Below are 27,520 nucleotides of genomic sequence, written 5' to 3' on the forward strand. Positions count from 1 at the left end.
TTTGGTTGGCCGGTCACTCCTGGGAAGATTCACCATTGTTTCATGTTTTCTCCATTTGTATTTCCCTGAAGCCCCAAAAGCCTGAGAAACGTCTTTGCAATCCAATCCAGACTGAAAACCTTCCCTCCCCCCCATCTGTCCCTGAGTTTATTTGAATTTAAACATGATGTGCAGCTTTCTGAAAGCGTTTTTGAGTTGCTCCTCCCCCCTCAAATGAATGAAACCATCATTTGAATACTTGCATTTTCTATTTACTTGTTAACTTTGCCTGGTATTAAGATACAAAAGATTTTAAGGGCACGTTTTTACAACGCTGTGCTGGTGTGTCATGAGGACATTTGTTGATTGAAACAGAATTGGCTTGTCTCTTTGGGCCGGCGGGATGTTATTGGAGCATGTCTACCTGCTCCTTCATGCATAGCTAATAGTGAATCCCCAAGGAGCTGTAATAAGGCATTACCCACAGACTATGTGAACACACTGGCCTCAGTTACAGTCCATGTCGCTTTGTACGCAAAGTCCTGGCATGAAAATAACAGCTGAATGACAATCAGAAATTGTGAGAATAGAGGAAATGTTTTCTGCTCGGTTTATAAAAGAAAAGCAAGAATCCAAAACACACAGATGTTTTCTTGTAGTGAAAGAAGACGTAGAAATTTCTTCTTTTCTTTTTTGTTTCCATGTTTATATGCATTGACATGCACTGATCCATTTTAAAATATATACTTTGTTTTCCCCATTTTCATTTGATGTTTCTTGCTTATGCCATTGACTTTTATTTTTCACTAACTTGTACAGAAACAAAATGTCCTATAGGAACCATGTGGTTACTTTAGAAAAATCGTTTTCCAGTTAAATGTTCACACACTCATATTATTTTGACATAAATAAAGTGATTTTTCTTTCTCTGTTTATTACGCTCGGAGCAGTCTTCTGTGCAATAAAAATGGCGCTATCCCAGCTTCACCTTCCGTTCTTATTAAAGGCAGAAGTCCCAGGTGCAGAATCGCCGCTCGCCTTTCACTCGATGCGGTTGTCTAATAAAACAACCCTTTGCTTTTCTTCAGATCAGTTTGCTCCCAGCTGGGAAGGGAGGCATATTCATCCCGCTTCATTTCCAAAACAGCCTGAAATAGAAGCAATGTAGAGGTTAGTTTATAAAACCAACAACAAATGTTAATAAAGTTCTGTGGATTATGATCCTCCTATAAGAAGAGGCATTTATTTCAGGTGAACACTGCACTCTGCTGGTTGAAAGATGCTACTGCAGTAGCTTTCAGGTTACCTGGAAGTCCTGGTCAGACAGGTAGACCTCCAGGTGCTGCGGGTCCACGCCTGCAGGTAAGGGGCTCTGCAGCAGCTCTTCCACAGGGTACTGGGCCTTCATGAGCTGGGCCAGGGCGTCCTGCACCAAGGTCAGCTTCACTTCCCCCGAGTCCCTCTAATTCACATCGACATGAAGAAAGTGACACTGGGTGATAGCAAAATGGAGACTGTACCAGAGCAATTATTTAAAAAAGCCCATTTAATTTAAAATTAAAAAACGATACTAGTTCTAAAGTTCTGCTTTTATTTCAATTTGTTCCTTTTATCCTAAGCAAGCACCTGGAGATATTTCAAAAATAAGTTGACGGTTGATTCCTTTACGTAAGAACGAAAGAGGAGAATTTCATCAGAGATTTTGTTCACAGCAGTTATTGGTGAGGAGCAGCTCTCCAGAAAGCTGCAGAATTTGCTTCCATAAACATGTGAAACAGTTGAGTCACTTCTCCCAGAGGTCATAGTGAGTAGAAGCTCAAATAAATATGCAACACAACATCTAGCCTACTTTCTGGCAGGAAATACTAATCATGCATACCTGTGTGAGAGGTCCATGGTTCCTCTCCCAGCGGGGGAAGACATTAGTGAAGGTGAGAGGCTCTGATCCCTCAAAGATGAGGTAAGCCTGTGGGGGCCTTCTTGGGTTTATCTCTGGTTCAGAGTGGATGCATGAGAGGATATTAAACACAGAGAAAACACTTTCATTTCTAAGGCAATTAGCCATGAAAGTAATTCCCCTGACCTTTGCAGTACTGCAGAACCGTCTGCATGGCACACTTTCTCTCGCTGTGCCAGAGGCTCCAGGCTGCAGCAGAGCTCCCCGTTTGCTCAGGCTGACCTCTCTGCCACAGGTAGACCTCTAACCGGTTGTCAAGCAGGAATAAGGCTGATGACAGAAGGCAGAGGAAATCAAACGATAACGTGGAGTAAAGACTACACCTGACACATTTGGTCCGTTTTAAATGGATCAGAGTTTGTTTCCTTGGTTGATCTGGACTTTTTCTTCAGCTTTTTTCAGGTGATCTCGCTCCGCTTCCAAACTAACTCTGGTACGGTTCGCTTCGGCTGTAAATGCAGACCAGCCTCGATGCAAAACAACTACAGGAAATAAACGTCCGACTGGACTTCATGAGCCACCGTTGCCGGGCATTATGGTAAAAATGAGCCCTTCATTGTTGCTAACGCTACTACTGCATGTACTGACTGTGATGAAATTGTACCTAATCTTTCTGCTTAGTGATGCTGCTGCCAGCATATTGTGGGTCAGGGTATTTGCTGATGCTGTTCCAAAATTAGAAATATCCCATCGTGAAACTTGTGTTTAATGAGCTGCGCTCAACATTCAAAACTGCTTTGCAGATATAATAACAGCACAAATGCAGAAAACTGGACTTCCATGTTTGTTTTTCAGAGTCTGTGTTTTGTCCCACCCCCATAATTTTTGCCAAATGGGAGAGATGAACGTCACTGGCGTGGCGCTGTTCACAAATTATAGTCCACTTGCAAAAATGTGAAAGCAAACTGCACCAAACGAGAAAAATACAGTCAGCTTTCGGTTCGGACCAAAGGATTTTCCTGGTGTGAATCTATCCTTGATGTTTCTATAGGATGTTTGGCGTACAAAAATGTAGAGTTTTAATTATTTCTATATATTTTAAATTATTTACAGCTTAATGTGCTTGAAATCTTTCCATATTTTTTCACCTGGTTGAGGAACAGAGTACAGGCTTTCCTGGACAAAGGGCATCGCCATCACGACCCCTGGCAGCCGGATCGGACTCCGGAGCTCCTCCGCTTCAAATCTGCCAGAAGAGGCACTCAGATGGAAAAGGCGGGGAGTGAAGTTGTACTTTCCAGGATCTGCAAGAAGAGAACAGAAATGTGGTCTCTTACTGTAGTCTTAATGATAAAAAACTAAAATGTGCATCATGTTGCACCTTGCAGCATGCAGTCATAGGCCTTTCTGTCCATCTGGCCCAAAGCGGTCCAGAAGTCTGAGGGCTCTGAACCTTCCTCTACAAAATGCACCGTCACAGGGTTGCTTCTGCAGAGACCCAGTTCTGACGGACTCCTGAAAAACACCAAACTCAAAAACAGAAAGCTGGAAACAAATGCTGCACTCAGACAGAAAACTAGACTCATGCTTTACATTTCAATGAGACGCTCCACTGCCCTCTTACTAACTTCTCGGGTGCTGCTGTGGGCTTTACAGCCGGTCCAGAGATACAGCACCCCCTGCTGGCTGTTCAGCAGGACGAATGAGCCCCTCGACCTCAGGCTGGAACAGCAGCAATCCCCCTCCAGCAGCAAAGCCTCCTCTGGGAGCTCCCCACGCACGCAAAACAGACGCCAGTCTGCTGTGAGAAAAACAAATGTTATTTCAGTTAAAAAAAATATGAAACAGGGAAAAAAGTGTAAGCAGATTTTACTCCACCTGCAGTGGAGGTGGGTTCCTCTCGCTTTCCCTTGTGAATGACCAGACCTCCCTGGAAAAGCTGCAGGAAGCAGGGGGGTTCCTTACCCTGAGGAACAACCAGCTACAGAAACAAAGCACAAATCGGTATTAAACAATACAAAACATAACTTCAGACATTTATGGCTGAAAATGAGCAGAATCAATCCTGTGGTGAAGATTTTTGAGTAAATATTATGTATGTTAATTAAGAACACGGCAAACACTGACACTATTTTGAAAAGCTACCTGTACTTACATATTTACACCATACACATGCTTCCTTCTCTATAAACTCTATAAAATCCCCCAAACATTAATTGGCTGAGATATTTTGACTGTACTGGGTGATTCTAGGATCTTTAAAAATATCCATGAATTTACCCTGGTTTCTACTTTTGCGTTACAGAACCAGATTTCTACAGCTTCTTAGGTTCATACTCTGGACATTTAAAGTGCAGAAGTCATCCATACTTGTGAGTCTTCCTGGTTGTTCATCCCGATGGATAGAAAAGCTGCCGTGTCCCGTCCGCTGACACTGGAATGCCGTCCTCGCCACAGGAAGAATGCCGTGTTCTCCTGTGGTTTGGAAACATTCCCACACTCATCCTGGCTACTCCTGTTGTCTACAATGAACAAAACGAAACATTAAGGTGAGAAAAAACATCATAATGTTTGCTTGTTATTACAACCTTTCATCATCAGTAGTCACTGACCAAACGCAGTGATGCTGTATGTCCAGCGGATCACGTAGGAATCTCCTTCGTGAAGCTGCCCCGTGCTCTCCACTTGAATTTCACTGTCGTCAAACTCCAGGACGTGCCAGGTATCCACGGAAACGGTCCTCAGCTCCATCGCACGGCCTTCTTCCAGGGTGATGACACCCCGTCCTCGATGAACATCAACGCCGGACAGAACAGTCCGGACTGAGGCGTCTCCTTCCAGCAGCCCGCCGGATGCCAGAGCTTTAATGTCGCAGGGAGTCAGGACGTCCGATGATGGTGGTTCAACAGGGAGGGACTGTAAAATTAATATGAAACCTGTTACTAATTTGTAATATTTTTTCATTTTAAATGGGTAGTATTTTGTGTATTACAGGCTAGTTTATAGCCTCTTTATAACACAATCAAGAACATTGTCAATTTAAGTTGTTATAAAAATGCTGAATATATCAAATATGGCTTAAAAGAAATTTCACTTTGTAATTTAACACCTTGAAATTGGATCACTGTCTCTTTAACAAACTCCTGCTCTTTCTGAAAATCCACCTTCAAGAAATCATAACAACACGGCTCCTCTATTAACCCTTCAACAACATTTTTACCAGTGTTACACTGAGAAGTAGTTCCAATAATGAGCTCAGCAGTTCAACCAGGTGTTTGCTAATTGCTGCTGGCTAGTCTGAAGGAGCTGAGTGGGGAAGTTGCTGGGGAGAACTGCTCTGAAGCTCTGAAGCCTTGAAGGCAGGGCTAGGTCCACCCAGACATTTTGCACAGCTGAATGGTTGCCATGGAGATTAAACTATTTCTCAAACATGAATGAAAGAATTAAGGCAAGACTCTAAGTGTGTTTTTGACGAGGTAATAACATTTTAACATGATGTAAAGCTCAAAAAAGTATGTTTTACATTATACTATCCCTTTGAAATAAGACAGAAAGTCATATTACAAAAAAAAAAGAGAGAGAGAGAATACCATTTTGGCTGTATTGGTGTTATTAGAGAGTACGAGTGAGATCAGAGTATAAAACCACTGAACTGTGAGATTAACCTGCATTGCATTCCCCTCTGAATCGACCTCCGCCGCGTCGTCGCTTCCACACATCGGGCTCAGGAACTTCTCCCTGAACAGCGCCGTCTCGTTGTCCTCGGTAACCACGGCGAGCAGGGCCCAGCTGGGACGGCCCTCTCCCCTCCTGAGCACAAACCCCATCATCATAAGACCCCCATGAACATTAATGCAGTCGTTACAGAAGCTGAATCTGAAGCAGAGTCCAACAGGCTTGACTTACAGAAAATCCATTCTGTAAAACACAGCTCCCAGCAAGGCTGGGGATGCTGAAGTCAGCAGTTTGAAAATGAAGTTGTAACCAGTATGTGTTTTTTTTCCCCTAGTTTTTTTATATTAAAACTGCATCATTGTTTCTGTGCATGACTTGTTCCCCAATAGGACTGAATTTAAATCAGAAGATGATGGTGTGTATTACCAATGCAACCAGATTACTATTGCTCCCCATATTTTTATGAACATTGATCTTTGTCTTTAAGATTGAATCATATTTAACACATCATGTTTCATTCACAATACAAAATAAATACACAAGTGCTTCGGTTTTATCTAGGTACTGAACTGAACAACATTGAAAACCTCCTGGTTTTTCCACCAAATATTGATTTCTGAACTCTTCCTCAATCAAAACATCAGTGTTGTTGTTTCTAAATGAAAATGAACTTATTTTATTTGCATTACTTGAGGTCTGAAAGCTCTGCATCTTTTTCCTTATTTTGACCATTTCTCATCATCTGCAAATACATAAATTTTTGCTTGGAATTTCGGAGACATGTTCTCAGTAGTTCATAGAATAAAAGAACAATGTTCATTTTACTCAAACACATACATATAAAGAGTAAAATCAGAGAAACTGATCATTTTAAGTGGTCTCTTAATTTTTTCCAGAGCTGTATATATATGACAGAGAAATAATGTATTGCTAAAAGTGAAAGGAATCTGCAGGTGGAACTTGAACTGGGTTGCTAGGTAACGGGCTGGGCTTAGTTGTGGTTGCTAGGTAACGGCACTAGTGGAATTTGTACTTTTTCATCAACATAAAGGAAATATTGACTTAAAACAAGCGTCATGAAAGTTAGTTTTATCTTATTTCAAGTGCAATGACATATTTGCAACAGAAACTACACAAAAATACTTTGTAAAATTGAGTGTTTTTGCAGTCTGCCTCTCAGTGTCACTGAACAGATTATTGTATCTTGCAGTTTGAAGGACTGCATGTCTGCCAGTGGTTTATAATATGTAACGTCTGGACGTACGGCTGAACGCTGGGGTTGCACTGAGTGGGATCCAGTGGGTTGACTCGACAGTTGCAGTAGTCGTACTCTCCAACCCACACCTGGTGAGTCAGCTGGAGAGCAACGTTCCTCCTGCTGGGTGAAACATCGCGTCCATGCCACAGATACACCTCGCTGCCAAAATCAAACACCAGGACCTGGAAGCAACAGAGCACCGGATGACCGGAGGTGGGCAGAGTAGACAAAAATTGTACTCAAAATATTTTTACTCATCTAAAAGAGAAAAGCTGATTTCTTAAAAAAAAAGTAGCAAAAACATAGTTGGTAAAAAAAAAAAATGGTATGCGCAAATTCAGGTTTTTTAAAGATTAAAATAAATTTTGGAAACACTATAAATAAGTAGAAGAAACACTTTTACACACAAATTTTCTTTTAACTTTATATAAAATTAATACTTATAGTAGGTAATGTGTATGTTTGAACAGAGGCATGTACTTCCAGTGACAATAAATATTGTTTACTGTATCTTTCTAAACTCAAAATGACCCGATAGGCTCAGCAGATAGAAAATAACTTTAGAATTAAACTGGTGTAATAACAAGTATTCTCACTTTGACATAAACTTTATGTTTGTTTCTGTGTTTCACATATTTTTTTATTAAAATATGTTTATTCTTTCTGCACTGAATAGAGTATCCAGTCGTAGCAGTTCATAATATCACTCAAGTAAAAGTATAATTAATATACAGTGCAGTAAAAATACCACTACAAGTATGTTTTTCCTCAAGAAGTAACTCAAGTAAATGTAAATGAAAGTATCCAGACAATGGAAGTTTACTGAGACCTCTGAGGAGTCCAGCAGGGCGGTGCTGGGGATGGAGGCCCAGGCCTGTTCATGAGGCACCAGTCTGTCCTCCATTAGGCTGTACACACAGTTGGACTCCACTACGCCTTGTTCAAACAGCTCATCCTCCTCTGGAGCACCAGCAGCTGTGGGAGGGAACGAGCAAATTCCTGCATGAGACAACCAAACTAGCTTTTGTTTCCTGCTGGAAACCACGTGTGAGATTCCAATCCAACCTCTGTACTGTTTTCTTCCTCCAAGAAGACTCCAGAAGTCTGCAGCTTCAGGGCCGTCAGTGTTCAGCCCTTCCTCCAGGTGGACAACCTGGGAGGCGCGACAGCCGAGCTCCCTTCGGCTCTGGATGAAGGCGGCCAGCTCAAGAGCCTGAAAACAAAAACAGTTTGCAGTTGCACGAGAAAACAGAGAAGGCCTTGCAAAAATAAGAATAAAAAGAAAACACTAACTGGACTTCCTGAGAGTCCGAGATCACAGACGACAAACTGAACGCATCAAACACCGTGAACAGTTTCAAGGAGCAAACGTACCAGTAGATAGTCTCAGAATTTGGATGGCTTATATTTCTGTTGAATTTCCCCATAAAATGAACTAGAGACCAGTTTAAAGTGTAATTTAAGCCAGTGGGGGCGCTGTGGGGGCCTCAGACAGTTGGAGGGAAGAAGAGAAAGAAAACAAAGAAGATCTCAAAATTGTTTTAATAGTTACCATTTCATCATAATTGTTGTTTTCCGTTATTGAATCACTTTTTTAAATAAAGTATAACCTGAAATAATTGACTTGAATGTTATTTTTGACGCTCAAACTGCCTAAAAAGACATTAAATAAACAAATAAGTTGATTATTTTTTAAAAATGTTGCCTGAAACGCATTCCTTAAGTAAAAGGAGCAAAGGATGCTTCTGCAGCTAAAAACATCAACATGTGAAACCCTCTGCTCTTTCTGCTTGACTAACATCAATACAATGTAAAACTGATCTGTTGATTTGTCATCTACCAGTAACTGATTAATAATTGGACTCAAAAGGTGCTTGACAGAAGATTTTATTTTATTTTTTCACAGAATTTGAACTGAATGAAGCTAAAACTAAGATACTTGCAAAATGTATATTATATATATTTTTTACATTTCTGGTTTATTTATTGTTCTGATTATGTTGTTCTTTCAGCAACTGGCTCTTTTTAGAGTCCAGTTAATGATGAATCAATTACTAAATTAGTTGATTCAATAATCAATTAATCTGATGAATTGTTTCAGCCCCAAATTTGTCCTTTGGGTACCTTGGCTCTCTCCTCCTTGTTGGCAAACTCTCCACTCCACAGGATGCAATGATTGGGATCGACGAGCAGGAAGCAGTCTCCGCTGTTCAGCGATCGGACCGAGGGTTCGACCACACGTACCTGGACCTGGCGCCTCCCTGCCAAAGCCCAGTGTGGATGGTTAAATAGACGGCAAAATAAGCAAACAAATCACTAAAATATTTAATTACCTTTGATGTGAATGAGCATCAGGTTGCTGAACGGAGGGAAAGACTTGCTCATCTCCTTCTCTGAGGATGTGGCAGGATGTGAATCTGGTGAGGAAGAGTTTTTACAATCTGTGGACAGACAGGATTAAACGACATGAAGCAGCTGAGTGAAATAAACGAAAGTAAATGAGAAAATTAACTCACTTTTTTCTGCTTGGTCCCTCTCCTCTGCAGCACTGTTGTCCCTTTCCCCCATGTAGTCCTGCCTGATGTCCTCTCTGGCCGCCAGAGCCCTCAGCGGGTTTCTGGAGCCCTGAGTCCGACGGGACGGACGAACCGCCCGTCTGTGCTCTGTGACCGCTGAGCTGAGTCTGCACACAAATGCAACCAACAATAAAACCTCAGAGTTTTCAACCAAATAACCAAAGTTAGTTTGGCTTAAATAAGTAACACTGGTTGTTCTTCAGTTATCTTGATTTGTCTGAACATGTCTAGAAGTAACCAGCAGATGTCGCTCTCACAGCAAAAACAGATTTGCAAAATCTTTAATGCTGACTTCATTAAAGGGAAATTGTTCAGTGCATAGGGATCAATAATATAATTTTATTAGTTTTTCTCCTTCGTGTTTCATGCTTGTATCCAATTCTTCACTTTTCAGAGGCAAATGCTCTGTTTAGTAGGGCTGTAGGATAATATCGATATCGCGATATATATCGATGTTTTCTTTCCTAGAAAAAAATTGATATTCATCCGCAAGTATCGTAACATCCAACTGTCATCTTGCTCACTCACTGCTTGCTTCGCCGGGAGAGTGATTAGGTCATCAGGCTTAGAGTGATTCCTTCAGATGTTAAGTGTCAAGGTTAAAAAGGTATCAAACTATTCAGAGCAGGGTGCTTGGTGCACTTTATTTACTTTATAAATCCATGTAAGCTACAGTTTGTACTGTTTCAATTAAAAGAAACATGTTTCCTCACCACTTCTTTGATTCTTTTTGTCCAGCTGTCGACTTTAAGTCTGTGTCCATGTCCAACCAGAGCCAGGTTGGTGTTTTAATTAGTTTTCAGTTAAATTAATTCAATCCAACTCTATAACAGTCACAAAATATCACCAAAATCACTATGTCCCTCTAAAATCTTTCAGAAAATCGCAAAAGTGTATTGAATTGTATCGTTTGATGAATATCGCAATATATATCATATTGTGGACAGAATATCGTGTATCGTATCATATCGTAAGATTACTGTATCACTACAGCCCTACTGTTTAGGGTAATTTACATCACAATTTAGCTTTAGATCATAACAGTTGCAAAATAAAACAAAAACAAAAACACAAGACTATTTGTGGTATTGTTTTAATCTACCATAAAGCTTTAATATTTTGTGATGACTATCCTTGTCAAGAGGCTGGAAAACATCCAAACCACTAGCTGATAAAAGAAATAAACATAAATAAAATAAATAGTTGATCACAAATGTCCCCACAATTATTTACAAATTATTTTTTTAACCATTAAATTGTGATCTAATAGTCAAATCCAGTCTCAAAACTGCAAAAACACAAAATCTCACCAAATACTTTTGGTCTAGTTTCATGTGTAAATATTATAGTAGACTTGAAATAAGACAAAACTAACTTACAAGTAACTTTCAGCAAGACATAGAAGCTGCTTTTAAGTAAATAATTTATTAATATTGATAAAAAAAAAACTGGCAGATTATTTCACTTATAATTTGACATTTTTCCCATGAGACAAGTCAAATAATCTCCCAGTGAAATTAGTACATTTTTATCAAAAAGGAATAAAATAAGCTTATGTATCTTGCTGGAAAACTTCTTCTAAGTTAGTTAAGACATTTGCACTAGAAACTAGATGACAAATACATGGGAAGATTTTGTGTTTTAGCAGTGAATAATTCTGGATAACTGGAGTAAATTAGAGGTTTCATGGAGAAATCTAAAAAAGTAGGGAACTTACTGCCACAAACTAGCGAGATTTTCTTTTCATCTAACCTTTAGCATGTTTTTAAGGATATTTAATGTGAATAAATTACATTAAAATACATGAAAAGTATTCAATTACTTGTTAGCATATCCGTAATATGCACAATGATCTCACCCAAACTTCTTTATACTTTTCAGAAATTAAAATAAAATGAAGCAGGTAAAAATAAACCAGGCTTTTCTTCTACTTAAACCATAACGTAGAGTAATCACCAAAACTCACATGGGCGTGCTGCTTTGGCAGAGGATAGCGAGGTCCTGATCCGTCTCCGTAGCAGCAACATCGCCGCATGGTGTGGGGCCGCCAGCTGGAGGAGGCGGCAGTCCGCCCGATATCTTCAAACCATCAGCAGGCGTCTCTTCATGAGGAGGGTCAATGTGCAGGACGGTCTCTGGAGAAGCAGCAGACAAAGAGAGACGAAGGAAAGAATTTAGCATTCAATAAAAACTCTGAGTTTGAAGAGTTGATGCAGCGCCGACCTGTTGAAGCATCGCTGGAGTCCATGTTCCTGTTGGAAATATCACAACTGTCTGTTTCAGCAGGAGATCCTTGATGCAAAGTTTCCAAACACGGGAATGTTAAATAAAAGAGACAAACCCAGATCAAATCCAGAGGAATAAAACTCACTTCTCTCGATGTTCATCTCAGCTTCCTGCTTGTTGCTTTGCTGCTCTGTTTTACTCTCTTCACCTTCTTCCATCTGAAGCTCAGGTTCAGCTTCTTTACTCTACGTAGAAACACAAACACATGTGTGAAGACACAGATCACCTTCTCAGAAATTCTGAAAATAGAAAAAGTTACAGCATATAACACCTTCTGTCTCCACTGCGGTTGGATCGGGGTCTTTGTGGGAGAGGAGACTTCCTGGGCCTCAAAGCACATGTCGGTCTGAGGATGAAGAGAAAAGAAAACACAATGAACAGATGATTACATGGACATCCAGTGACATTTGTGGTCAATCGTCTTAAAGTTACTCACGGACATTTAAAATAAAAGAAGGATGTAGTATTTACAAAGAGTAAGTCAGTATACAAAAAGTGTATTTGTAGTACTACTATAGGATTACAAACCAGCTGCAAAGCTGAAACGATGAAGATGAAATAAGATCGTAAACAATCCGTTAAAGAGGCACAACTCTGGATGAATAAATAGCACCTTAGGTGACAAAGAGGCAAACTCATGCAATAAAAGTGAGCAAACCACTAATTCTCAAATTTCACGCAAAGAAACATCTTCTCCTAAAACAGCAATACAGAGGAAGTTTTTTTTAGAGGTGGGGAAAATTTCTGTTCTTTTTCTCTCTTCCTCATTTACTGTTTCTTACTGAATCAAAGAAATCGAGAGAGCACGAAAAAGAAGTTGCTTGTTTTGTTGGACGTGCTGCTTGTTGCATCCTGTGCAGAAAAGGAGCAGATGGACCGTGCAAAATGTGCAAAAAAATGGAGTAAAAGTTTGGTTGTTACAGTGAGTGAAATGTCACACTTGAGCTGCAGCAATCACATTTCTCTGAATGTGCTTTCAAAAACTTATCACTGCATGCTGAACACTCCAAATCATGACAAGCAGCAGTTAACGTCCCATACAGCAGGCCACACAGTTACCTGATTAAAACACATGATATATTGGGGTGTATTGATAGCAAAGACAGACGCAAAGACAGGTTCCTGGGAGAGAAGAAACAGCAGAAGGCTAAAGATGTTTGGTTCAAACTATATTTTATGAGGATACGGGACTTTGATTCGCTTTACCCAGCACTGAGGCGTCTCAAGGACAGGGCTTTCTGATTTCTTCTAGAAAAGAAAAACAAAAGAGAGGAAAATTATGTAAAAAATTACCACAAAAATAAAAGAGGAACAAAATCAAACACAATAAATATACATGTAACATGGGTGTGTTGCTGCAGAGGAGATCTTTAGGTCATAACTTAAAATTTAACTACCAAATAATTAAATGTCTGTTTGCATTCCAGATTCCCACCAACTGTTATAAACCACATAACTGGTCTGAATACGTTTCCCAGTAACATGAGTCTGATCTCAAAACATTAAGCACATACTAAATGCAGAGTGCTGAGAGATGCTAGATCGTGTTTCAGTGACACGGCCAAAGGTCCAATCAAACCGCGGGTCCAGTCTCAAAATCTAAAGCCAGCTGGACGAGCGAACCCTCTAACCTCCAACACAGCAAGTACAGGATGCAAAAAGCAACATACGGCTCTGGAAAAAAAAATTAATAGACCTCTGACTGAACCCCTCATGGTTTTTCCACCAAATACTGATCTCTGAACTCTTCCTGAGTTAAAACATTAGTGTTGTTGTTTCTAAATGAATATAAACTTGTTTTCTTTGCTTCATTTGACGTCTGAAAGCTCTGCACCTTTTCATGATTTTGACCATTTCTCATTTTCTGCAAATAAATATTAAATTTAGAATAAAAGAACAATGTTCATTTCACTCAAACATATCCAGAAAGGTTAAAAATCAGAGAAAATGATCATTTTAAGTGGTATCTTAATTTTTTCCAGAGCTGGATGTTGTACATTAAGCTTAAATGCTTTATATGTGGTAAATAATGGTGTTTTGAGAAATATCCATAACACTACATCTTTTTTTCTTGTATTTTTTTGCATTACAGCCAAAAACAACTGTGTATTTTCTTCAGATTTCTTTTGTGAATGACCAAGAAAAATGGGTTTGAAGTTGTAAACTGGAAGGCAATTAATAAATTAAAGAAAAATAAAATCAGAAAAGTATAGCAGGCAGGGAAGCTGCTCAGACACAAAATCCTGTAAAAAAAAAGAGAAAAAATGTATAATTTGAAGGATGCTGCTTTTATAAAGTGCCTCAATCTACATATGTTTTTAACAAACACTTTATACTTTTCAATGTGCCTTCAGTAAATGTTTAGAAATGTAAACAACTAAAAGTCTTTAATTTATTTGTTATTACTTATTAGTTTTAATTGTTTGCAGGGACATAAATGCATGTCTGTTCCTTACTTTTCCTCTCGGTGACTCTGGTGTTTCTTGTGGATTCGCTGAACAAACTCCAACGGAAACCAAAGCTTTTTGTTTGGGTTTGTCTTCTTCCTCAAGCCTCTCAACACTCTGCTCTTCACCTTGTGTTCTGGACAAATCAAACAGAATAAAAAAACAAATATTACAAAAGTTGTTCTTTATGTTTTCATATCAGAACCATTAAAGAGTGAGAGCTCATGGTACAGACCCAGCATCAGAGCCGTTTCCCACAGAGGAAGTGATCTGTGAATCCAGATCAGATGGGAGTTGTATCGGGGTCTCCCTCCTGTTTCGAGCTCTCTGCCTCCATGGAGCTACTCTGACTGATGTGTCTCTGTGTGGCTCCGGCCTCTCGGGTCCTTCTGTCCTCCCAAACATCTCCGGATCTGTGCAGTCTTCACCATTCTGCTGGTTGAGCGGCGGTAGCTCCTGCCCGTCGGTCCCGCTCCCCTCCGAGTCGTCGGGGCGGCTCTTCTTCAGGATCCCCTTCAAGCACGGCTCAGAGTTGTGATCCTGCAAGCCCCGTTGTGCTGGTTCTGGTTCTGAAAGTTCGGACTTCGGTTGTGTGAGGCGCATCTCGCTGGGTTTCAGGTTAACAGACGAGGCCTGCTGTCTGTCGTACAGATTTGGGGACAAACTGAAGGCGGGAAGCTGGATGGGGCCTTTCTGAAGCTGAAGTGCAACGGGACAGGAAAAAGATAAAAATACACACACAGGTGTTTTCAGGTACACACTCAATAGGTTGCCATTAAATACGAATTACTATGTACTGTTGTACTTTCCAACGATGTTATACATGTTTTAATATCTGCATGAGTTGTTTGTTGTGGTTTTGTTTTTTCTCTTTCTGCAGGGTTAGAAGCAGACTTATTCTTTCCTTTTAAACCTTTTCCACACTTTTCTCCCTTTGCTTTTGTCTGTGTCCATTACATTTGAAGCCCAAAAGGTTTCATATATATATATCAAGTAAAAGCCGTAACGCTCCGCAGAGATCATTGAGGTTTTTCTTCTTAACCCTATGTAGTCGCTGCCCGCCGTGCGGCGTACAAGCATGTGACGCATTTATAAGGGTTCGTAATAACATGGACGCATACAGAGTTTTCATTTCAACTCTGTTGGACAGCACGGACTTCAAACTTTATAAAAGTGGTGTTTTTATATTGGTTTTGTGGTTATTTACTTCAAAATAAAGCCAGAAATAAGATTGATAATTTCCGCCTTATTTTGTGGGGTCTAAATGTACCACATTTCGAAACAACCAATGAAAATGTGTTGACGGTCTGTTGCTAGGTAGAACAGAGACACGCAGAGAGAGACGGGGGGAGGGAGGGGGACTTGGATATGGCAAGAGACTCGGGCGCAGCCATGCTGTGGATTTTACTAGGTTTTTTAGACTGTAAGTGTGTTGTTAGAGTTCGTGGTGTGTGCAGTGTTAGTAGTAGTTTTGCTAGCTATCGCTACATGGCTTCATAGCGAGCGCTGACGCACTGAGAAGAGAGACTGCGCGCCGGGATGGCCATTTATAGACCTCGTCTTCAAAGGGTTAAACTTCCAAATACAAAATTCAAATTCAAAACTATTTGATTGATCCCAAACGTAAATTAAATGTCGAAACCCATTAATTCAGCATTAAAACTAAACTTTGGCTCATTTTCTCCTCACCAGACTGACTTCGTCCACGGTGATGGGCTGGGTGCGGTACCGGGCTCCTTTCTGTTTCCGCCTCTCTGATGGTCCGTCGGCGGGACCGGAGCCGTTCTTTTCAGGTACGGACAGCCTGTTGAAGAGGGCCAGCTTCTCCCTCATGCTCATCCTGCAGCTCTCATCTCCGACCTCCACTGACTCAGACTGTCCAGACGGGACCTCTGCTGCAGGAGGAGCTCTGCATAGCACAACAAAATAAGCTACAACCATGCAGAACTGCGCCATCAGAACATTTATTCTTTTTTCATGACCTATAAAATACTGAGAACACATTGGTGAGCACACCATGTTCCTCCACTGCCTTTATCGCATTCAGTGTTGTTTATTTTTAGTGAGTCCACCACACTCCATTCAGCAGCTGGTGATTCAACTGTAGAGCTAAAAAGATCTGCAGCTTAATTTTATCCAAGTAACCTTTGATTGATTGCATGAGCTAGAATTGCATCTGGATTTTTTAACGTAGCTGGAAAAATAAGACATTTTACCTCTAAGAATGGTAAAATCTGACACACATTTTATACATGATGCTCTGCACTGCAAAAATACAACATTTCACCAAGTATTTTTGGTCTAGTTTACTGTGCAAACTTACAAGTAACATTCCAGCAAGATATAGGAGCTTGTTTTAAGTAAATAATTCCTTAATACTGATTTTAAAAAGTACTAGCTCCACCGGCAGATTATTTCACTGATAATATGGGGAAAATGTTTTGTTAAAAGGGAAATTATCTGCCAATTTAATCAATATTAAGGAATTGTTGACTTAAAACAAGCTCCTACATCTCGCTCATCTCCACCCACCTCATTGAAACCATTTCCTCGCAGGTGATTGGCTGAGTGAGGAAGCGGAGGTCGTTGTTACGCCGCGCCCTCCGCTCAGGTAAGCTGTTGGCTGAGCGAGGCTTCAACAAAGCTGAGGAGTCGGAGGCAGCTGACTTCTCCAGTTCCTAAAGAAGCAAAAAAATTTATTAATATCAACTCATCAAGGCATCAAATGATCCAAAACCTTCCGCATAGGTGGGTCCTAATGTAAGGATTTAGCAGAAAGGCTATAAACTGTAACTTTCCTTCATTCTTTGATAGGTGATTTCAAACATGGAAAACTTTTGTATAATCATTCAAAGGGGCATTAGTGAGAGGTTCAAGGCTAGTTTGTACATTTAAATTACTGAGAGATGACTCAGAGCACCTCACTGTCTTGTACTGATGAAAGAAGGCAGGCGAAGCGGCACTGTAACTAGTGGATAAAGCATCTTGGCAGCTAACTTCCAACAGGTCACGGTGTAACCAGAGACCTGCAGGCTTCAGTTTCCTCGCTGCCCGTCTCTGCAGCGCAGCGGGCTAATTTTACCACAGCTGCTGGCTGTTAATGGCACTACAGTGTCTGGCACATTTTCACCCGAGTCATTGGAAATAAAACCGTAACGTTTCAGCTTCTGAGTGCAACAGGAACATCAAGCCTGGTCCACGTTTCCACCTGGATGTTCTGCATGTTCAGTGATACTTTAACCATCAAATTATCCAGAACAAAAACTACATTTCTGCTGTATTTGACACATTTAAGCCGCTTACTTGAGGAAATAAACAGGTCAAGATTTGCAATGAGGTTCTTGTTTCAGAGCACAGACTTACTCTAAACAGAGACATCTTGGCAGCCACGCTCATTTTGGCTCTGTCGTCCGTTTTCACATCCGCTGGAAGAAGAAATAAGAAAAGATGTAAATGTTGCAAATCAACACACTTAAATTATTAATAAATATTAACAAAGATGGACCCACTAATGGTTATTCTTCTTGAGATAAATGGAGTGTAATTACTAACATTTTACCACTTCATGGTTATTTATGTTTCATCTGAAGGTATTTCAACTTCAGTTTCTTCAGTATTAAAAATAACCTTTTAATTTTTTTAAGTTCTCATTTCTCAAATTGTTGAAATATTTAATAAAATAATTATTTCAAATAATAATAATATTTCAAGCCGTCTCAACCCTGAACCTAGCATTAAAGCTACCTTTACAATGTTTAGATAAAACCTTATCTAAACGTGGCAAGAAACGAAGTTTGCAGATGATCTTCATCCAGCCTGATTGAACTCGAGTTATTTTGTAAAGATTTCAGTTTCAAGATGTCAAAAGTAGAAGAGACATGCTCCAGAAAATGAAGGTGGTTGGCACTGAATAGAAATGTACACCTCATTTATTTTTAGGTTTTTATTTGTTCAAAGCTTTAGCAAACAACTAATAATTTATCCCTTACTTCTTTAAAAATAAATGTATAAGTACGTATAAGTACATGTACATAAATTTATTAGAATAGTTTTGTCACAAAACATTATTTTTATACATGTTTAGACAAATACAGTGAGAAATAATCCTTTCTGTAAACTGTAAGTGCAATAAGAGGCACCTACTGTTGTACAAACCATTAAAACCACTTTGTGTTGACTTATAATCTTTTTCTGCTGAGGTCAAATAAGAGGAGAGGTGACTTTGTTCCTCACTCGTAAACCTATCATCTCTCACCATATTAAACAAAGTGGGCCTCCAAATATAACCTGGTTTATTTCCTGGGCAGTTACAAGAATTTATAGAGATAACTGGACAAGATGGATGAACAAATACAAAACATGTCTCCTGCAGAGCATGCAAAGAAAACAATATTCTTGGCGTCACTAAACCTTCTATGTACTAAAATAAAAGTTTTACCTTTCTTGTCATTTTCATCTGCATCCAAGAGCCTGGAAGAGGAGACCATGGTGTTAAATATAAATATGAAGAGCTCAGAGTGTTCTCACACAGATCCAGCTTTAAATGAACTGTGGATGCCCTTGTGCTTCTGTTTGCGGATTCGGAGAATCAAGATAATGCGAAAAATTTGCATTCTTGATAAAACGCCGCCGTTGATCTCAGAATGAAGGACACACTCATGCAAACCACCCAAAGGTTTCTAACGCCTCAGTTGAAAGGTTACTTTTTAAATTGAAATACCCAATAAAAATGTTTTCAGCTAAGAAAAACGTCTCGAAGTTTTCTTAAGAACAGTTACAGTTGAGTATTGGGTGACATCTCAATAATAACAGTTAATTTATAGCTTAAAATAAAGTCATTTACCTCCCCATTTGTTAGCACCCATCTGAATGAGCTATTAAATAAATTAAAACTGAATTTAATTTCAGTACATTTGAATATATCGTCTGGGAAAACATCCAAGTTAATAAGAAACAGCTGCTGATTTAATTAAGTTTCTGTTGACTCCTAATTTGTTTTCAATGATTTCCTGTTCCCCTAGTGTATAAATATTATGCAAAACTGAGGTTCTTTCTCTTAGCAACTCTTCAAAATGGGAGAGACAACATGTACAGCTGGCTACAAATGAACAATTTCTCACCTGAAATCCCACATCTTCACAGTTGGAGTATGAATGAATAAAAAGGGAAAAAAAAAAAACTCCAAAGCCAACAGCAGGAGAGCAACAAAGAGCAGCTCCTTGGAGTGGCCACGTCTCCGTAGCAACTATTCCGTCAATAACAACTGACGGTTTAAAAGACATGTTGGGAAAAACACCTTTTCGGTCTCACCAGCTTGATATCTGCTGGTAGAGCTTTAACTCAGGGCTGGGCAATAAATCAACAGCAATACATACTGCCATAAATAATCAACAGAATATACGTAAAATAGAATTTTCAGTAATTTCGCTGAACTTCAATTTAGAACCGCACAGCATTCTGGGAGATGTAGGCAAAGGAAAGGGTTTGACTGCTCAACCTCTCACAACTAGCAAAGCAAGGTTGGTTTGGTGGCCTCAACTAACTCGCTCGCTCTTTGGTTGCCTAGCAACAACCTGTTGAGTAACTTACAGAGCAGCAGTTTCATGCTAACTGAATAAAACACAACGGTGAGGTGTGAAGGGAGAAAATGAGAAGAACAGTTTGATACAACAGCAAAGGTCACGTCACCAGTTTGGCAATATTTGAGAAATTTAAAACAAGAAACTGATCAATAATTATCATTATTGACTGATATGAAACCCTTATACTGTGATATGTTTTTTTGTTATATTGTCCAGATCTAGCTTAACTGGAACCATGATCTGAAACAAAACACTCCAGAAAACCAATGAATGGCAATATGCAATATGCCAACACAATTGAGGATAAGTACTGCAACATCACTAGAATGCATGCATTTAAAAAAACAAGAACATTTTGACTGGAAAAGATGAAAGCTTAAAGATCCCCACTTTGTTTAACTTTTTAAAGTGTTATAGAGGAATTTTGAGTATTAATAGCAGGAGTTCCATTTTTCCCACTTGCATGATTGAACTCAAATTAAATTCTAAAATATTAAGTATGAAATCAAACTATTGGAAAAGATTAATTTATCTAAAGGTTTATTTTACCAGAGTTGCTACTAAATATGAGAAACAGCTCCTACCCGGTGCTTTCCTCCATCTCGTTGGCTGTGATTGGCTGTGTCCTAAAGCGCTCGCTGGTTTTCCGACCCACTGCTGACCCCTGAAGGTAGCGCCTGCCCCGCCGCCGGCCTCCCTCAGGACCAGCCGCCAGGTCCAGAGAGGATGTGGTGTGGCCAGGATCGGGACCACTGGTTTCCATAAACACAGAAAAAACAGAAAAAGAAAAGCAAAGGTGGCGGTAAACACTCGTACGAAGGTCACACGGTTTGGATCACGCACATGAAGACAACCCTACAGTTTCTCCTGGCCTGCGCTGCCCTCTGTCTGCTGGAGGAGGGAGCTCCTCAACTGGCCCACCGACACCCGAGTGTGGAGTTGCGAGGCATCAGGTCCTGGATGGACAAGGAGCCCGTCCTCACTCGGGACGTTGGCAGAATCTTGGCAATTCTGGCTAAAGTGAGTGAAAATGCAGCAAACGCAATGAAATTTAGAGTTGCAGTTTTCCATCAGGGGCTGAAGTGTTGCAGAGAAAGATGCAACTTCAAGGATAAATGAAGAACCTCTCAAATCACATGAGGAGTCAAGGCAGGACAGCAGCAGCAAGAGAAAAATCAGATTCGGAGCTGTCAGTTTTAATTAGCGACAAAAGCAACTGAGGAAGTCAGCAAAAAAGAGAGTGAGCGGTTTGAATGACTGAGAAATACCGAATGGCTGCTAGGATATTTACATTCATAATGCAACTTCAACCTGTTGCACATTTGGAGGCTTTAATAAGTGCATAAAAAAGGTAATGCTGACTTATTTATCGGCCTGTAGGTTTATTGGTGCCTATTTCCTTAAATTTGGTAGATCGGTGGTCCGTCGGTACTTACATGAAAGTCTAACAATCAACCACTGTCCTCTTCTGTTCTCCTGTAAGAGAGGTCTGACTGACAGAACAGCCCACCAGGTCATGTCTGCACGTTTGCATTTGACGATAGTCACTCACTGTTGCCAATTCGACAACTTTCTTGCTATATTTAGCAACATCTCAGACAAAATCAGAATCGGCAGGTCAGGCTTTTTGAAGACCGGTAATCTGTGATCGACCAGAAAACTGGAGTGTACGTACGACTGGCATGGCAGATGTGATGTAACACCTGAACATGAACATGAATGTTTGAGTGCTGTCATGAAGTGTTATTCGGTAAATAATGACACCTCTAATGCAATCTTGCATAAAAAGTGTCATTATTTACCAAATGACACTTAATGTCAAACATTCATGTTCAGGAGTCACATCATGTTTATGACAGTCATGTCAGTCTTATGCACATCCCTTCAAATAAAGTGTCTGAAGCTAGTTTATAAATCTGCTTCTACATTTCACACAGATTGGTACTGCATACATGAAGCTCCAAATTCAGCAGATAAATTCAGAGTGGACAGGATTTCAAATAACTACAAACCAACTTATAAAGGGAAACAAAGACAAATGAGAAAAATCTCTCTTTCTCTCCACTTTCATCCTGGTTATGTAGATATGATGTATTTTTATTGTTGACTGGTGAAATTAGGTCAACACACTTAAGTGCTTAAGAAGAAGACAACTGAACTTCTTCTTCAAGAAGTCCAGCTGCCTTCTTCTTAAGCACTCGGGGTTGTCACGTCCCAGACGACTGAGAAGCTGCACCAGCGTAGGTCAACACACCTGCTCCCTTACAAACTGATACAAGAAAATAAACATGCAGCCGGAATCCACGTGACAGATACAGAACCTTGCGGGTATGCATCTGCCTTTATTCACATTAAAAATCACAAACTTTGATGTATTTAAAGACTTTTTTAAAAGGTTTTTGCAGAAATCAACAATTGAGGTGGAGGAATCTGTCGACATATTAGCCAACATGTGGAAGAAGATGAGACCAAAATGACATTTTGTCTAACACACCAAACACCAAGTTAAAAATCTAAGGATACTAAAGTTACAATGGTCTAATCGAAGTCAATAGACAAGTGGCAAAATGCTGAAACATTAATGGGTATAAATACCTTAAAAAAACACAATGTTGTCATAAATCAACTTATCAAAACCAAAACAGAACTCATGCAGCTTGATGACCTACTAATAAATGTTTAAATGTTTACAAATGATTTGCCTCCTGCTGCAGCAATTCTTTAAGTTTCTTTAAAGCTCAAACCCACCAAGACTGTTCTGATTGTTGTTAGTGTGAAAGAAACAAGTTTTATTTGAGTGGGATAGAAATTAAATGATACTACCTCCTTAAAATATGTCTAATGGAGACCTCTTATGCTTCCGTTCCTTTCAGAAACAGCAGTTTGAGGGCATCTTGCCACTTTAAATCCAAATACGCTCCTGCTGACAACAACCGCCAACTCAACGTTTACATTAGCACGTGAAATTGACTGCAAACAGATGCGCAATTATACAACCGTATACTTTTGAAAAGCAGAAGTGGAGCCTCCTGAACATCCAAGAATGCAGCAAGTGGCTTCTGGATGGTAAGTCAACAACAAAACACTTGTCTTTTACACTGCTGCAGCAGCCATTGTACTGCCTATACAGTGGTAAAGCCAGCTGACCAAAAGTGCTGGAGCTCAGCTTGGGTTGCTAGGTAATGGGCTGAGCTTCCGGGGCAGTTCCTGCTGATTTATGATGTTACTTTTTGGAGGTTTTTCAAACAACTAATTCTCCAGACGACAAAAAACCTAAACTTACAGTGTAGAATGTGAGTTTTGCATAATACGTTCCTTTTTAGACAAAAATACACCTATGACATTTTCAGTAATGTAACAAATCTTAATTTCCATGACAAATCCTATTATGGCTATGGTTAATAATTACAATGCACCTTTTAAAATCGACCAGGGATTTCCAGCCCAGCAAGACGACAAGATCTTCAGAGCATAAAGAAAATGTGTGAACCACATGGATGACAAAAATTGGACTGAGACGAAACATGGAGTAAAAACTTTGAGACAACGTTTTTACTCCGTGTAAAAATGTTGTCTCAACGTCTCTTTAACAAGTGTTCATCTATGATAAGAACCATGAATTTTAGAAATAATCATCTGTCTTCCAGACGGGACTCACCTTCTCAGGTAGTTTGGCTCTGCAGGAGCGTCGGCCTTGACTCCATTTGTAACGTCTCGCGTTCTGCCGTTCACTCTTTCACCGAGGTCGTCTGAGTTAAACTCCCCGCCACGTGCTGAGGTCGCTGGGTTGCTCAGCTCCTTTCCATCCCGTCTCACCCACTTAGAGGGAAGCTCCTCCAAGTCTCCGTAGCGTTCGGCCAGCTCTCGCCTCCTCTCGGCCTTGTAGCGGGCGATCCGCTCTGCTCTGGGCTCCAGAACAAGCTTCTCTGATGCATCCATGTCCCTCTGATTGATTCTGGTGTTTATCTGTTTCTCAAATGACTGCAGAGCATGGGGGAAGGAAAAGTAGATGGGAAATTTGTCCTCTGCTTTTCAGCTTGAGCTTGAATTTTTGCAGCATTCAGATTCCATCCGACCTGAAGACTTTTTTTTTTGCTTTGCTCATCGGTTATCAGGTGCTGGAGACCATCAGTGCCTTTGGAAGTGAGATGTTTCTCCTGGAAGATAAAAAAAAATAAAAGTGGCACAATAAAGGGTCAAGAAACATACTGGATTTTATTAAGGGGTATCAGAGTAAAGTTGGATAAATACAAATGCAACGTTTCAAAGTTTTACTTTCCCAATCATTTCAGCTTTCTCCATGTTGTCTTGTTTTAAATATTTTAATCATTTTGTTGAAGTCATTTTAAATACATTTCACTTACAATACTTTAGAACAAATGCAAATAGAAAATAAATACAAATTTCATTACAAAATTCCCTCAATTGAACTGAAGAACAGCTCTACAACAAATCTACAGGCGTAGCTACTGCACAGAAAATATGAAGAACAGTACGAGTTTGTTTTTGAACAGTCCTACTCTGCAAGAGGCAATTAAAAATGTGTGTGCAAAATGATTAAATGGAAACATACAAGAGTTGCAGTTTTTGCATAATATCCTTGATCTAGTTTCACCTCTTTTCCTCCTTCTCTCCTCCATGTAAGATGATCGGCACCAGCCTGCCGAGTCAAGAATCTCCTCTTGCACTGAAATTCAACACCTCAGCTCCACTCGGGGTGCTAGCCTCATGGCACACAGTCTGCAAAGTTTGGTGATCTTTTCTGCAAAACTAATAGTAACTTAAGCAACCTGCATCACCACTTTAAACACAGGATGTCATGTAAAATAAATAAATGCTTTGTCTTGATTAAATATGCTTTCAAATGTGTTTAAGCACACATGCAACATCCTGTATGAAATAATATGTTCCCAAGCAACATGGACACAAACAAGCAAGGAACGTCCCTTTCGTCTGCAAGGGAAACCTAAACCTGAAATCTATTTTTAAATATCATTGATGTATATATTTAAAACTATCACTGTGAATCATGACAAAGTGTGATAAACTTAGGAAAAAAAACTTTGCAAAATCCCCAAAAAGTGTGGAGATCTATTGATCGTTACCAGTTGGGATAGCATGAAAGTCTTTCGTAACGTAAACAAATGAGATGTGGATCAAGACTTTTGCACAGCACTGTATGCAGAAAAATAAATGTGTGTTTCCATGTGTGTGTGTGTATGTGTGTGTGTCTGTGTGCTTTACTAAACTGTAGATGTCAGCATTCCCACAGCAGGAAGCACAATGGAGGAAGAACAAAGAGGTAGGAGTCACAGACGCTGTGCACCAGATTAATCTGCTGTGAAGCTGAATGGACGTTCTGGCAGCAGAAGTCCCACTCTAAAAGATATTAAGTTTATTGATTGATCTGCTGCCCACAGGCTGGTGGATTGAAATACAGCAAAAAAGCAAAAGAATACGGATTAACTAAACAAGGAGTCTGCAACAGCTGGTCAGACCTGACTCATCTGAACAAACCAAATATGATCTCCTACTTCAAAGGAGCCTCAATGCTACAATCTAAAGCTTTAAACTTTCCCCGCAAGAAAAACCTTTAAGCTTTAATATACTTTGAGGATGATTTTATGACCAAAGTAGAAATAAGAGAATGCACTTCTACTAAATTTAGGGGGGGGGTGAAAGTCAACTGTTAAAAATGAGCTGTTATAAGGAAGCTTAATACTGCTATGGCTTTCTACATACAAATGCTGTTATCTCCATATGGTTAGCAAAGCATGTGGAAGAAATTTGTGCATCCTGATAGGAAGACGAGCTGCCCTGTTTTGGACTAATTGTAGTTCGATTAAATGTTTTTTTCTGAAGCACTGGACCATATCATGAGGCAATATTACAAGTGACACAAGACAATCTTAAAATGTTTAATTTTAAAGATGATAAATAAACACATTTTCATAACAAGTACCGTAGTTGACTTCCCATAACTGTAACAGTGCGTTCAATCCTTAGATCACTCCAGTCCGCTGCCCATAGAGACTCCCAGAAGTCTAATTTCTTCCACCTGAGTAATGACTGTCCCATTTATAGGCAGGTCTAGTTTTGGCTCAGTTTTTAATTTTCAATTTGATCCAAATATTATGCTTTTGGTTTTCGATACGTTTAAAACTCATTTATTTGTACGTAATTAAAAATATTCTATGCAAATGTCTGGTTTCAACTGTACATGCATCGACAACAATAAACTGTTTTCTATCTGAAAGTAAAAGCAGAATAAGCTTGTTAAGATATCAAGATGGCTCCATGCTACTGGGAACATAAGCTTAGTAGTGGATGCAGAGATCAACACATGCCAACACGTAAACATGTGCTTAACACAAGACCTCAATCAATTTTAAAAATCTATTTTTTCCCCCTTAAATCATTATTATGTGTGCTCTTTGGTCGTCTTTGGCTAGACACAAGAAAGAATTGAGATTGCAGAGAGCAATAGTCATGTGAGCTGCAGAGAGGAGAATGCAGCCGAGGCTCAACAGGGATCACCGGCTTCTAATCCTGGAGCACTTTCAACACAAGCTGGAAATACACCCAGCAGCAGAGAATGAGATCTGAACATTGACAGGAGCAAAATATTCAACTAATTATCAAAAGTAAAGAAAAACAACACCATCTTTTATTACAACACTGTTAGAATAATTCAATATGGATGTTAACCTGAAATGATTTGAAGTGAGAGGGGAATCAGAAGGTTTCTGCAGCAGACCAGATTAAAAGGCTGGCCAACAATAAGCCTCTGACCAATTACACCTACCCTGCTGGGTTACCTGCACCAAAGCTCCCAATGGTCTCTGTCACTTAAGGACAAATTCCTGCATACCACAAACACGGCCTTGCATTATTACACTATCCATAGGTAAGATTAACACTTAACAGATAGGCCCTGTACTGTTATAAACACAGGCAGCAGGCCTGACAGGAAGAGCTGTCTCTCCACCTTATGATCCATCTGCTTCCACTCCACTAAGTGCATTAATGGTTTTGCATTATGCATGATGTTTAAAACTTCCTGCATCAAGTAGAGATAAATATTCAGTTTTAACTCTCCAACACGGTGAGATTATTTACAATACCTTCCTAATTATTCCATTTGCGTAATGTATGAATACCACAAAACTTATTAAATATTCAATTAAGCTTTATTCATTTGGAGAAAACAGGAGAGAAATATGCAATTTGTACTAATACTTTTGGGAAACTCTTACCCGTAATTGTGTTACAGGCTAGTAAACATCAGCTTCGTACCGTTTGCTACTCGAGATAAAAATGTCGAAAACTTCCGCAGGTCAAACCAACAGGTGGGTCATTTCTCTCGACTGTCTTGAGGGTAAAATTACAAAGTTCATTCCGAACTGCTGCTTGGTTCTGGACTCTTAATGCGTCCTCAAAAAAGTTAGATATAAAACTTTACTTCGTGCTTACTGAAAAGAAACGTTTACTTACACTGAATGCGCGCCGTAAGCCTTGTTCCAGCCGGCCGGCGGTCCCTCCCCACTGATCCTTCCCCGCGGTGAGTCGCTCCAAATGTAGTCACAGTCGCAGCTGGGGGTGGCTCTCCGTATTAAGGGGAGAAGGTATAAATAGACGGGCGAACCCTGGGACGCCCCTACCGGGACCGGACGTCAATGTTTGCGGGCTCTCCCTTCGAGCCGTTCTCATATTTCCATAAACCCTTAAAGCTACCATTCAAAGTTTACCGCCACATCATTAAAAATCGATTTAAACATATTTTCTCATCTATATAATGACATGTGTTTGTTTTTATTTTT

At 39.8% G+C, this 27,520-nt stretch overlaps 1 protein-coding gene across 10 annotated transcripts; it reads right to left on the reverse strand.

Annotated features, from left to right (window-relative positions):
- Positions 1–674: 674 nt before the first annotated feature.
- LOC103131188 (supervillin-like) lies at positions 675–27,291 on the reverse strand. Of its 10 annotated transcripts, none has more exons than XM_016666474.1 (34): positions 27,195–27,291; positions 23,777–23,835; positions 23,359–23,681; positions 20,560–20,715; positions 20,285–20,452; positions 18,557–18,588; positions 17,482–17,543; positions 16,651–16,796; positions 15,808–16,027; positions 14,354–14,817; positions 14,128–14,254; positions 12,878–12,919; positions 12,731–12,793; positions 11,943–12,017; positions 11,757–11,856; positions 11,609–11,677; positions 11,352–11,520; positions 9,326–9,492; positions 9,143–9,250; positions 8,934–9,070; positions 7,875–8,022; positions 7,639–7,784; positions 6,816–6,991; positions 5,542–5,686; positions 4,489–4,792; positions 4,247–4,398; positions 3,755–3,857; positions 3,470–3,677; positions 3,258–3,391; positions 3,025–3,180; positions 2,063–2,206; positions 1,859–1,971; positions 1,286–1,441; positions 675–1,127 (listed from the first exon to the last, which is right to left on the reverse strand). In XM_016666474.1, exons 3-34 carry the CDS (start codon positions 23,637–23,639, stop codon positions 1,038–1,040), a joined length of 4,761 nt encoding a protein of 1,586 aa, XP_016521960.1. In that variant the 5' UTR covers positions 23,640–23,681; positions 23,777–23,835; positions 27,195–27,291; the 3' UTR covers positions 675–1,037. The 10 variants fall into 10 exon arrangements, with proteins under 10 accessions (XP_016521960.1, XP_007542837.1, XP_016521958.1 ...); XM_007542775.2 differs by having other exon boundaries at positions 23,777–23,857; positions 27,195–27,280; XM_016666472.1 differs by lacking the exon at positions 27,195–27,291 and adding an exon at positions 24,950–24,979 and having other exon boundaries at positions 9,143–9,226; positions 23,777–23,857.
- Between the last annotated feature and the right edge of the window lie 229 nt (positions 27,292–27,520).

This window comes from Poecilia formosa, unplaced genomic scaffold, assembly GCF_000485575.1.
Source record: "Poecilia formosa unplaced genomic scaffold, Poecilia_formosa-5.1.2 Scaffold728, whole genome shotgun sequence".
NCBI lineage: Eukaryota > Metazoa > Chordata > Actinopteri > Cyprinodontiformes > Poeciliidae > Poecilia > Poecilia formosa.